Source organism: Diadema setosum, chromosome 4 (assembly GCF_964275005.1).
Source record: "Diadema setosum chromosome 4, eeDiaSeto1, whole genome shotgun sequence".
In the NCBI taxonomy this organism is placed as follows: domain Eukaryota; kingdom Metazoa; phylum Echinodermata; class Echinoidea; order Diadematoida; family Diadematidae; genus Diadema; species Diadema setosum.
In genome coordinates this window covers 25844392-25858731 of record NC_092688.1, presented here as the reverse complement: position 1 = coordinate 25858731, position 14340 = coordinate 25844392, and the positions used below count along the sequence as shown (strand labels likewise).

General features: G+C 38.3%; 1 protein-coding gene across 1 annotated transcript in view; it reads right to left on the bottom strand.

Annotated features, from left to right (window-relative positions):
• The window catches only part of LOC140227045 (acyl-CoA dehydrogenase family member 11-like), a 29643-nt gene extending 16120 nt beyond the window's left edge, over positions 1 to 13523 (bottom strand). Inside the window, exons 1-5 of the mRNA XM_072307475.1 lie at positions 13398 to 13523; positions 11552 to 11654; positions 10653 to 10770; positions 9153 to 9295; positions 8257 to 8406 (exon numbers count right to left, since the gene is read on the bottom strand). Coding sequence (XP_072163576.1) covers positions 8257 to 8406; positions 9153 to 9295; positions 10653 to 10770; positions 11552 to 11584 — 444 coding nt within the window. The 5' untranslated portion in view covers positions 11585 to 11654; positions 13398 to 13523. The remainder of the gene's footprint in view (positions 1 to 8256; positions 8407 to 9152; positions 9296 to 10652; positions 10771 to 11551; positions 11655 to 13397) is intronic.
• Between the last annotated feature and the right edge of the window lie 817 nt (positions 13524 to 14340).

Below are 14340 nucleotides of genomic sequence, written 5' to 3'. Positions count from 1 at the left end.
ATGAGTGGAAGGTATACACTGTTTAGTATTAGTTAAGAGCTCTTTCATGACACACACAGCCAAGTACAGTGTGTTTGAAGGGGTTGTGTGTCATTCTGCCTATAAAAAAGCAAATCTTTATTTTCACCATGGCTGCTTCTCTATTCGTAGCCATGGGTGATGGGTGGTGTTGGCATCTTGGCAGTAAAGAATCGAGTATAATGCTATAATCCCCCTGGTTAGGTTCTAGGCGTTCAATTTGATATATCTTTCTTCTTTACTATGTTAATCACTGCTGATGGTATTACAGAATTATGTTACGACATGTTTTACTCATAGCTTACAAAGCAAAGTTTATGCACTATACAAGTAATGGTGCATGAGTCCTATACCATTGATTTTAGATGCGAAATTATGGTATGCCTGTATGTAGGGGTGTCATTGATTAGGAAATTAATGAGACGATTAAGCACTCCTTCCACTTCTAATTGTCCCCTTTGAATGTGTGTCTATCACGTGGGATCGTCAAATAAATTATCATTAACGTATGAGCTTACGTTCACTACTCTTGGTTGGAGGAGACCTACAGTTACATGGTTAAAGACGCCGTCTCTTTCGCAGGAGCCGTACGTTTTGGCACGTGAAATTTTAGAATAACCTTATAGGATAAGCAAGAATAGTTGAAGAGTTTGTTTGCAAATACCGATAAGACCATGTTTGCCAAATGGAGATATTTGCGATTAAAGGTAAAGAAAAATAAGGAGGATAATAAAGTTTTTACTTCTTCTGACCATTACTTCAAAAATGTACCTTTACTATGTAGTGACCAATATATCATTTAAAAGGTATTATTTTGTACTCTATGACAGAGACCGTACTTCAAAGTCGTCAAAAATAGACTTATCGGGTTTTTTTGAACAAACTCTTCAGTTTTTCTTTTGCCCTTATTTCTTCAATTGAGGTAATGCCATTTGATATTCGTCCAGGTATAAATCACATTCTCATGTAAACAGACACACTTGCTCTATATGCCTTTGTTTTGTATGGGAGGCTTCATTGCTTGTACTGCTGGTAAATCTCACAGGCTTGTATATGGCTGTAAGAGCTCTCTGAACTGACCAATTATGGTAACAAGATTAGAGGGAATCATATTGGTTATGTGAATAAGTGTCAAAGGTGATGTTTTAAAAGGCCAATGTTAATACCAAGATGATTATTAAAACACTCGTCATGTTTAATTTGTTCGTGTCGAGGATCGCTGGGTGAATACACTGTAGCCCTATGTACTCAAAAGCCTGTAAATCGACTTAGTCGAACACGCACAGAATTTCCACTTAGTTTGTGTGACAGAAAAAAAAATGATTTGAATAATGTAGGTCCAAAAAATGTTCAACTAAATATCTCAATATAACTTCAAGGTGCTATATCACATTCTTTTCTTTGTCGATCACAGATGACCGACATCTGATGACCCCCAGCGTATCACCTAACTCGTCCTCACGGTGACGAGTTTCATATCTCGTTTGAATTGATTTCTACACAACAAATATCAAGAAATGATTGTTCTTCCGTGTCATGTAGTCAGTTTGCTGTAATATCTATCTGAACCTGAAATATTGCAGAAATAATCAGTATCTTCATTAAAAAATTATCATAAATTTTTGAGTAGTATGGAAAGAAAGAGTCAGTCGTGATTTTTCTTCAATAGAACGCTCCCTTGACTCTGTGAGAAAGTTTTAGAGCTACATTTCCTCTTTCAAATGATAACAAATTTGTCTTCTAGAGTTATACAATTCCAAAGATATTGGCAGTTCAATTTGTCTTTTCAATTTCTTTTTCTGCCTCGGTAATTAATTCCCAAATCTGAGTCCTTTAGTCCTAGATCCTGTATTTGAAACTAAAGTAAATCCCAGGTCCTGGAAGAGTGTCATTTGTCCACTTGAGAAGAAAGCACCTACTAATCCTTCTTTTGTCCCTATATACTATGGGCAGGCATACTCTATTGAAATCGTCAGGCCTTTGTCCACTAGGGGTTTGTGCTCGCGCAATTGTTTACAGGTCTACTTTTCGTCCACTGTACATTGTGCACAGACAAGAACAAAAGCGCGTTCTTCTTTTGTTTATGCTAGCGTGGGGACGATTAGTGAAGTTCACCAAGACAAAAGGATGAAAAACTTGACCGACGAACGAAAGCTTGACCCTCTTTGAGGAACAAAATGAAAGCCGCTCCCGCAGGAGAGCACCCAAGCAGAACAATGCGAGTGGAAATGCATAGACAACACACGCAGATTCAGTAGCATACACATGCGTGGTTTACCAATGAGACTTTTGATCTATACACAGCTTGCAGAGGGTGCGCTCTCTGCGGATTTTCCCGACGCGAAAAAAATACATCTAGTTGAAATATCATGAATTTACTCAAAATTTTCCTTTGTACGTATACTCATATCTTTAGTGGAAACGATGGCTATATGCTAATCAGCTACCAGTACATATCAGTGGCAGTTTCCTGGTGTAACACATTATTGTACCACAAGAACTTAAATGACCAATGTTTTCTTGCGCTCTTCTTAGTCCACGATCGGCGACCATGGCACGTTAAGAGTTAATTATGCCTATGAGCATACAGCTCAGGTAAAATACACTGGGGGTTTGACAAAGTAATTTGCAGCAAAAAAAGAAAAAAAAGACAAAGAAAAAAGAAAACGAGATATGAAACTCGTCAGACTGACGAGTTAGGTGATACGCTTGGGGTTATCAGATGTCGGTCATCTGTGATCGACAAAGAAAAGAATGTGATATAGGCACCTTGAAGTTATAATTGAGTTTGCATGCAAAACCGTTTCCCTAACCTCTCGGCCACGGGACATCCACGGAAATGGTAAGGCAAAAAAGAAATGTATAGATATTACAGGGAGAAAAGTCAATGCCCACTCAACCAACGTGGCCGCGTGAACATGTATTGCACTGCTAGACGGAAATGCGGCCTTGTAACTACTGATGTCGCTATGCCATTTCTGGCAACTTGGGAAAAATACGTGCCGTAAACATAAAACCTATAATCGGCTGGTTTTGATACCTTGCATTTAATCACAATTTTCAGTGTGATGACGTCATCAAAGTACAAAACAATGATGTGGTCTTGAAAGACAATTGTTCAAAGTACAACACCTTTGTCGTCGTCATTACATATTATGATCAGTTTGACAAAGTCAGCCTGCAAAATTTTGCAGCAGTCGAAGCAATATGGTCTCCAACACAAAAAAGAGGGATATGGTGTGTGTGTGTGTCTGTGTGTGTGTATAGGTGCGTTTATATACGAATGTGATTTCTACATGGACGATATATGTAATAAAAAATTGAAGAAAAAAAAAGTAAAATAGGTAAGTATTTTGTTTCGTGATCTTGTGGGGTTCGAACCCGCACGTGTGCAACCTCACGTCTCTGAGACGTCGCCTTTAACCACTCGGCCATACGTCTCGACGAGAAAAAAAAGAGGAACGTAAACTTATGTATGTGAAAGATGAATCAGGAATCGTTTTGTCCACATTCCATTCTCATTTTCAGTTTTAAACTGCAAAATTGTCAAACTAATAAGGAGATTTCAAAGAATAACATGCATGATTACTGCAGCTTATTGTCTCAGTTACCACACACTTAAGTTACAGAGGAAATGGAGCAAAATCATCTGAGATAAAGGTGCTTAAACGTTGTCAAGTTAATGCACATAAAAAAAAAATCACCTCCCATAGAGATAACACGTAAACTTGTCTGATTTTGAGTCTTTACCTTTAATAACAATTTGAAGTATGATGGTAAGTCTTCTTGAACCAAGAGTGTGGAACCAGGAAGGTGCTAGAGAAGGAGAGGCAACTAATGCTCTCCTTTGAAGTCATGCGCGGCACCGCCGAGAAGTTATGCGTTCAACTACAGGTGTTACCCATGTGCTTTGACAAAAGAGAGCATCAATAATTGGGACTAGCGCTCTCACATCTAGAAATATTTGCTCCTACTGCAATTCGCTCTCTCTTTCAATGTTATGGCAACAATGAATTTGTGTACCTTGAATTGGAGCAGCGAATCAAAATGCAGTGTAAAACTCACAATTTTAACAGCAAATAGTTTATAAACACGCTGGAACACGCTATAACGGAGTACTTTATTTGAAAGATCAAAATATCCCTAATCAAAAGATAGAAAATTAACATGCGGAAATGTGCGCATTATAGAAAAAATTCGGTTTTTAAGAGGGCCTAATTTTCATTTGCTTTCGATTTGCGAATTACGATGAAACTAGAAATACATATTAATAATATTGAATTCTTTCCTAAACTATTCTAAATCAATTCGAGTATTTCATATAAAATTTTGCGGTGAAATAAAGCTTGTAATTCAACGAAAGGTGAAATGCGTTCTTCGTCTCCGAACTTCGTCTTGCAACTAGAGCGGTGCCGAGTATGACTTCAAAGCGTAATGGAATGCTAGACATCCCATTGTAACGCCTTGAACCCAAACATGTGTTTGCATGAATTACAAAGAGTTGTCACTCCATCTCTGTAACACCTCCCTGGTGGAACGCAAGCTTCTACGTGAAAGATGAATCATGACGATCACCCGTGACCGACACATCTTCAAAGGGATCAGTTATTAGAAGTGGAAGCCCTCGTGCCAAGCATATTGTCTCAGCAATTCCAAAGCAATGATACCCTTACATTTATGCATACCATAATTTCCCTCTGAAATCAATGGTAGGTATATTCATGTACAATTGCTTGCCTTGTCCATAAACTTTGCTTTACAAACTTTCAGTGAAAGGTGTCATAACATAATTCTGTAACTCCATTAGCAGGGATTGACTTCATAAAGAAAGATATATCAAATTGAACGCTTAGCACGTATAACTAAGGGGGATTTTAGCCTGATGCTCTGTTCTTCACTGCTCAGATACCAACAACACTCATTACCTACGGCTACGTATAGAGAAACAGCCATGACGAAAATAAGTTATTCCTTTTCTTTGGCAGATAGACACACAACCCCTTTAAACCACACTATAATTGACATGGAGGGACATGAAAAAGTTCATTACTACTACTAAACAGTGATGCCTTCTACTCATGTGGCACAAGATACCTCTATAGCAACATAAAACCTGTCTACAACTCCGTTATTGCGTCAAACAATAACATCCTGGAATTTCAAAGAGATGAGCGAGACGCCATACACCTGGCCTAGAGTTAATTCATTCAGTTGCCATTCCTGCTCCAGTTGAGTTATGCAAATTATTTTCCGACCTGTCTTGTGACAATATAACAGGAACAAACGTAGAGAAAAGGAAAGGGAAAAGGAAAGGTGGCAAGCGGGGCACTGTACCAAGGGCAATTTAAACAATACGTATGATAAATGAAGCAAATCCAACCTCCAGCCTCCGACAAAAAAAAAAAAAAAAAAAAAAGGAACTTGAGCGACTGTGTGTCGTGGGGTAGTATAATTGATAAGATAATACAATAAATGACATCGATCGGAATAAAGCTGAACTGCCAAAAGAAACACAAAGAAAGGGAGAGAAAAAAAAATGATAGCGTCCTGCGGGTCTCGAACATCTCGTCCTAAGGTAGTGCATAATGACCATGCAGCGCGCTAAGTGACTATAAAGCCACACGGCTGTACCGAAGATTGGATGTGAAATTTATCTTTAATCTTTTATATATATATATATATATATATATATATATTTATCTTAAATATTTATAACATATACAACATGAAAAAGTTCATTACTACCACTAAACAGTGATGCTTTCCATTCATGTGGCACAAGATACCTCTATAGCAACATATAACCTGTCTACAACTCCGTTATTGGGTCAAACAATAACAAACCTGGAATTTCAAAGAGATGAGCGAGACGCCATACACCTGGACTAGAGTTAATCAATTCAGCTCCCATTCCTGCAAGTTATTTAAACGTACATGTTCCTACCTATCCTGTTACAGTATAACAATAACCAATGAAGAGAAAAGGAAAGAGCAAACGAAAGGTGGCAAGCGGGACACTGTAACAAGGGGGCAATTTACAACATTAAGTGTGACAAAATTAATGAAGCAAACCCAATCTCCAAACTCCAATACAAAACAAGGGAAATAGAGCAGCCGTGTTCACGGGTTACGTACACTTGATAAAATAATACGATAACTGACACCGGAGTAAAGCTGAACTGCCGAAAAAAAAGAGAAAAAAAGAAAGAACGGATAAAAGTCCTGCGGGAGTCGAACCTCTCGCCTTCCGGTATGGCGTTATGAACAACCAGCGCGCTAACCGATTATGCCACACGGCTGTCCTGAAGATCGAGTGCGAAACTTAAATCTAAATACTATCGTGACAGTGTTGACTTGTGATGGCGCTATTCAACTTCCCACAAGTGGCAGCGTGGATTCGATCAATATACAGTTGCAAAGAAAAATTGGGAATCGTTCCGTACAGATTGCATTCTCATTTTCAGTTTTAAATTGCAAAATTGTCAACCTGATGAGGAGATTTGAAAACATAAAATGCATGATTACTAAAGCTTATTGTCTCAGCTACAACATATTTATGTTTCAGAGGAAATGGAGTAAAATCAGATGAGGTAAAGGTGCTTAAACGTTGTCAAGTCAATGCATGGTTTTAAAAAAAATCACCTCCCATAGACATAACACGTAAACTTGTCTGATTTTGAGTCTTTACCTTTAATCACAATTTCTAGTATGATAACGTCATCATATTTCAAAACCATCACATGGACTTGAAAGGCAAATGTTCAAAGTGCAACATATCTGAATTTGGGGTAATATCGAGCTTAAACAACAGAGATACGAGCAAATGAATGTCAGAAACAGTACCTCAAAAAAATCAATTCCACTTTTTTGATTTAAAATGACGATATGATGACGTCATCGCGTTTTCCTGGCAATACTGATACTTGGAATGTTATTTACAATTCATATACTTTTGTAATATGCAATAGAAATATAGGGTCAACGGACGATTTAAAGAGCTATGGCGAAATAAACAAAGACATGTTTTTTCACTATATTTGCAGAAAGACGCGCACGCGGAATTTCAACTTTGACGCCAGTGCATTCCTTTGTTATAGGTCGAAATCGATCGGAAATCAATGGATATTATTACTCAAAGTATCAGGAATCCAAATCAGTCAAAAAAATTGCATTTTCATGTTGCTTACGGGCTCTGCGCGCGAAATTGCGCGGACGGACGCGCACGCGAGAAAATGTTTGAAACGCTTAAAATTGTCTGAAACTTCGAGATTTCCCATTGGGAAGTCGTTTTGAGCCTTTTAAAATTTTGACGCGCGCTTACGCGCGCGTAATGATGACCTGTGTAACTAGCGTTAAAAAGTAAGATAGAGCGTGACCTGAACTTCATGTCCACGGAAAATGATACAGAAATGACATCTAGTTATGAAATTATGATCGATCATGTGACAAGGTCCGAAAATCACAAAATGGCGCCTAGATGACGTCATAGATATGTTACTGTCATGAAAACCTTATTGTGGCTAGATTTTGTCATGAGACATGTTGACTGAAAATGTCATGTTATTTCGTAATGTCATTCTTGAGATATTGACGACACAAAATTGTCCAGAAAGAAAGAAGAATAAAAAAAAATAAAGAGAGATTTTGACAATCACAATAGGTGATACGCTGATAGCGTATCACCTAAAAAGACAAACTTTGAGAAGCACAGAACTGATGAAACTATGGTGAACTACGTACTGCACATGGCTCTATACCATATTCAGTCACATTTTGAAGTTTCAAAACAAAGTTGTCACCAATCATTTATGTGAGAAGCAGGTAAGTTATTACATCTCATTGTTCTGTCAAAATATGCATCAAGGTTACTGCAGATCATGGAGGAAAAATCAACTCTGTGCAAAACTACACCATTCCCTTTTGAAAAATCAAGCTAACCCATAGATTGTATGGAATGCTATTTAAAGTACAGTATGTACTTGCTCAATGTAAGTCACGGAGAGAATAGGATGCTGTGGAGATGGTAATCACTACACACGTCCAAATTTCTGGTAGTAAGGTGCAATACTTTTCAAACTGGAATCACAAGGTGCAGTGATTGATAGTTTTATTTCATTATTGACCCTCTTCCCCATAAAATGAAATGGACAACATAGATCCCCACATCGGAAATGTATTAAACCCAACACAAAATATCTGATTCCAAAATTATTGGGCTAAATACACCCCGTGTCTCACCAAGTGGGCCACTGTACCGTCCAGAAGCAACTCTGCCGTCGGCAGCTGCCTGGTGCCAAGCTTGTTCTTCATTGTCTGCACCTCGATACCATTCAGTGCACCCTCTGGAGTCCTTGTTTCTAGGTAGAAAAGGGACAAGCCTTTTGTTCCCTGCATTGTATTGGAAAGCACGAAACATGAGCTACACAATGACATTTAATAGGGGTATTAAACAGCAGGGCTCTGAAGTACGTAGGTTTTCCTTTTTACTACCAATCCTAAGAATAAAAAGCAGTTAATTGTGAAAGATGATTCACAGTTCAGTACACATATTGACCATATGTACTTCGGACCTGCAATATTTTGAGAAAAAGGCATGTTGGCTTTTCTTTACTAAATTGGCAAATACTACTGTGTATATACCTCCTACTACTAGAAAAATGACACCCAAATATGAAGATTGAGTAAATGCAGTAATATCAGTAGAACACATTTGTAAAGTTTGAGAAAAATCACACAATCTGTTCAAACATTATGAATTGTCACAGTTTTGGCTCTGCAATCGCTGGATGAAAAGACTGCAACAGTTTGCAATGTCACACATGGACAATGATATATAAAAGAAAAAAAAAACACAGAGAATTCCACAAAATTTCATTTTCATAAAAAGTGTACATTCCCTCTTCGTGATGCTCACACCTGCCTGTTTTCCAAAGGTAAGTTAAGCACTTTTGCATTATGTAAGAAAAATGAACGCCGCCACTACAAAAAACACAACTCTGAAACAAACAGCCCCTGAAGAAAGACAGAAAAATAGAAAAAACAAACAAACAAATAAACAAACAAACAAAAAACACACAAAAAAGACACAATGCTGAAAACAATAATTCTAAAGAAAGGTGAACTTGTCCACATACCTCCTGATACTGGCCATTCTCATCAACAATCCTGGCTAGGGCCAATGTCATATCACAGTCTGTTGCCGATGAGAACCACTTGTAGCCATGGAGATGGAATGTACCATCCGCTTGTGGGTAGGCTAGTGTCTCTGTCCCTCCCGCTGTTTAATTTTGTTTCCACAACAAATGGTATGGAACATGAGGCAAGGATTTTGAAGATGTATGAGTTCATGACTTCAAGAGAAGCTGCTGAAAACTGCTTTTAATATCAAATAGTGGGAAGCCACTAGAATAAAATAGAGTCAAAATGGGCCCATGCTTTTAATCCCAGCGGGGTAATCTTTGTCAAGGAAAAATTGAGACGTGAAATTTGAACGTTTCATTGGTTTCATATATCTCACATGATCTGACTTTTCAAAAACTTCAACCACACTGTTAAACTGACTTTACCAATTTGTGACCTTGCACCAGAAAACAAACAAGGAGTAGACAACAAAAGCGATCTTTAAATGGTAGATCAGATTTGAAAGTGCAGTTACCCTTCTTTCTTTTCAAAATCAATGTGAATAGATGAAATGGCTGTCCTGAAACTTGACACACTCCTCAACACACGCTACTCCTGATTATTCTATTGAATCAAAGCTTTTACAGAGTGTATTGACTTTTTGTTATAATCTTTTCATGACCCTTCCTTTTGCTTCATGACCAGAAACTCTAAAACAATGTTAGACTTTGAAAACATGAATCTACAAAGACTGTCAACAAACACCAACACCCCCAACACTACTTTCACTTCTTTTCAAGTGTCTTAACTACACATTTAGACAAAAGAACTTCTTCAAAAGCACTGAAACTAAAAGCAAAAGATATTGACTCGAATTCGCATATTCTACGACCTCATGGGAAATTGATTTCTATGAGTCTTTGTGTGTTTTTTATGATGTATTTATGAGGAAATATTGTTAAAGCCACTTTGAAATTATAGTGTAGTGTACTGCTATGAGGAAGAGGATGTCATTGCTAGAAAATCGACTATGAGCACTATCTTGAGAGTTTTTGATCTTTTCTTGACAAAGAATGGTACATTATGAGATGAAGACTTCACAGCCCAATCTCATTTGCATGGCTGCAACTGATATCCTTCTTTTGCACGATTCTATCATTCTTCAATGTCCACTGATTTCATTTTCCTGCAGCTATTGATGTTAAAGGGATGGTATAGTATTAGTGGAAATGAGGCTTGGGCTTTTTACTCTTTGAGAAATACTAAGAAACCACTTATGAAATAGTATAAAGTATACCATTCTAAGAGAAATTGAAAGTTTATTTGATGAAAATCAGTCTTGGAACGGCTGAGACATCCAAAAATAAAGTAAAACAAAGCAATCGCATTATAAAAGTTGGGTCCCGCCTTTTGATAGGATCGCTCTGTTTTTTTATATCTCGGCCATCTCAAGACAAATTCTTTTCACATAAATGTTGAATTCCATAATAGAGCTTCCTACTTTAGGTACCCACCTACATCTGATCCACCCCGTCTCTCTGTCATCCACTGCCCTGATGTCCAGAAATGCTGTGGGTCCCTTGTAGTCAGGTGGGAAAAAGCCCCACCCATAAGCTCTGAGAGTGCATCATCCTGCACACACACACACAAAAAAAGAAATAAAATGTATCAATAATTCATGCTAACTCAAAAGAATTAATACCAATTTTAAAAGAGTTAAAAAAAAAAGAAAAAAAAAACATATCTCAAGAAAAGACAAACCCCCCCCCCCCCCAAACAAATATAACCTTAAACTTAAGTGATTTCAATGCAATGTGCACTTGACTGGGATGCCTCCAGCTCCTCATGCAAACGTTATGTGCCAGCACTATCACAAGTAAGGCCCTTATTTGCATTCACAAAAAAATTTGCTGCTCATGACCACTACCTTGGGCATGTATAAAGAAAATCTATACGATAATTTTATCTTCATTTTTAATACATCATTTCTCTCGTTCAAATTGCAATAACAAGGAATGCAAATGTTAGGTGGTATACGTACCAATGGAGATCTTGAAATTATTATGTTTCTAGCACCACTGGGACTGGAGTCATACAGAAAAAAAAAACCCACAAAAAACAAAACAACAAAGAAATCTTGAACAAAAACATCAGCAAAAAGGGGACACAGATGTAACCAGTATCAAATCATGAATTATTGGATCTCACAGAATCACCCTTTTTTTTTTCTCTCTTGAAAAGTCTTGATAGAGTATGCATTGTTTACACTGCATAAGGGTCCCATCAATGCACACAAAAAAAATGTAGGTGTGCACAGCAAATCAAATGTACCTGAAAAATTTCCCATCAGCAATTACAGTATGATTATACAGGTAACTGTGTCTTAGAATAATTTTCAGCAACAGCACTTCACCTTCTTGAAGACTTTTGCCGCACCATCCGTCATGGCCAGGGGGCAGGAGTAGAGGCCTGATGAGGGGGAATAGAGAATGATCTTGGCTGCCTGGTATAGACGACTTTGGAAGAAAACAATATGGATGATCAGTGTTACGTGCTAAATGCTAGCAGCGTCACATCAATGTTAAGAGCTCTCCTATGTTGCCTTTTTTTTTGTAATCAAAGGAAAAATAAGCACATTCATTTTTATCTATCACTCAGAGTGAATTGTATAGAGGAACATGGGAGTCACTCTCATGGTGCTACACCCTCCCCTTTCCCCCACAAAAACACCCCAACACATACAGTAGTACTGTACAATGTATTGCCACCTCATCTAAGACAACTATAACATGTATCATCTGAAAATATTTAGTATTGCTGGTAGTTACTGTATACAGTAGTTGTTCTTATTTTTGCTGAGGTGCTTCACAAACGATTAGAAGGTTTGATTATATGCACTGGCAAGGTTATAGCTGGGGCTGATATCTACTGGTACAATCACTTCTCAAATCCCCCATCATCTCGATAGGAAACACAGTTAAATGCAATACATAGAAAAACATTCAGACTGTACTTGTAGTACAGTTGAACCTCTCGTATCCGCACAAGTCGGGACCGGGGCTCATCCGGATAAGGGATTTGGCCGGATACGGGAGACTCGATGCTTTATACATGTACATATCCATACACAAGTACTGATGTAGCCCATTGTAGTACCACATGTAGTAATGTGTATACTGCAACCTTTTCAATGTTACATTTGGGGATGTTTGGGGATGTTGAAATGTCTGGAGGTAAGCAATTTGGAAGGAAATTTGATGTAATATATGTTAATCATGTTGGAAGTAATATGTAATTCATGTGTGTTTGGGTAGGAGTTGTCAAGGAGTTGGGAATCCCCCTTTCCTCCCGTAATTATTTAAAAAAATTCACGGCGAGATTGCGTCCGTATAATAGAGAGATCCGGATAAAGGGAGGCCGGATAAGAGAGGTTCAACTGTACTTGCATATAGCGAGAATGGACATTTGAATGTATTCCTATTGCAATGTGTTCTGATACTGCTGATATCTCAGGGTGACCACACTCCAGCACCAATATCATACTTCCAGGTATAATGATTTAACACATTTACACCAGCTACTGATGTCTATTTGTCCGAGATTAAAACATGTAACTATAAGATTAATAATAAAAAGACAAACAAACAAATTCAATAATAAAACTAGAGAAGCACTCTAAGAGCGCAGACCTCCGCCAAGCATGCAGCTCATTTCCACCACTGATCTTGTTCTTCCATAGAGATATCACCATGTGTACTTGTAGCATTGTGTGCTGAAAGTTGCCCAATTTCCCATTGATATAGAAGCCTTTGTTACGTCATAAACCCTCAGCTGCACGGCGTGCCTCGCCCTAGCAGAAACTAGAGCACGCATGCAAACCTCAAATACGCGCAGCCTGAACTCTCAAGTTCATTGACCCTACCTGCCAAAATATCAAAAATCCTTCATAAATTCCCCCAAAATTCTTGGATCACTACCAAAATTTAATCATCTGTTACTTGTATCATTTTTAACCTTTCCTGCAAGTTTCAGCCAAATTCGTTAACTGCTTTTTGAGTCATTTTGCACACGGACAAACTAACAAACCAACGTTAACGAAAACATAACCTCCTCCCTTGGCCAAGGTAACTAGAACTACAATATACCATATGTAATGTCAGCTGTGTCTGTGAAGAGTGTTCTATCAAAGTTTTGGGAGAACTAGTCATGGAATTCAACTGATGATGAATATTTATTTTACAATTGGTTGCAATATTTACCTCCAGGCACCAAATTTTTTCTCGTACGGAATGGCGACGATCCCTTCCTCAGCTGCAATAATCTTCTGCTTCTTCCATGCCTCGCACGTGACGATGTCATCAATGCGATTGCCCCAGGCGTCGAAATGCCTCACGTACGGCTGACTCCGCTCGCACTCGTGACCAAGGTCCGTGATCTCATCCCAGACCCTCTGCCCAAATCGTTCCAGGTCACCAACAACAGGACCAAGGATCTGATTGGGTGATTACATGACAAGGGTTGTGAGTGTCTTTGTGGAGTGTAAAAATCAAACTGCACAATGGCATACGTCTGCTCCCGACTTGCATTTAGTAAGATGGTACTGTACCAGCTCTATTAAATTTGTTCAAATGTGAGGAAACACAAAACATTCAATGATCAATGTGCTTGTATAGCGTGCGGGTATGAATTATGCAGTAAAACATAATCACATAAATGTTAAGAACCAGAATGGTCTGGCAAATTTGAAAGCTAGCTCTTTATTCATCTGCAGGCAGACAGATATTCCTCCAATTAAAGTTTTTGAAGATAGCCATTTGGCAGCCAGGTGTTTTCCAACATGTATGGTAGGGGTCCAACCCACCGACCGGGTCCATAACGACCGACCGCGCATTATAATGGCATTGCGCGTACAGAAAGAAAATGTACGCATGGGACTACGCGCAACGGTGTTCGATTCTTCACTGGGCTACGCTACCGAGTAAAATGTGGCGAAAACAACTAAGTATTCCCTCTAAATTACCGAAATTTAGCAAAATCGAATACGGTTTATCGTGTAACTACATCTGTAACTAGGCCTACCTTTGCTGACTTGTTGTTAGATGTAGAGTATCCTTCCGTAATAAATTTGACGATTTTGACCGCAAAATTGTCACCGCCGCTTGTACGATTGTGCACACACGTTACACATACACATGACATTTA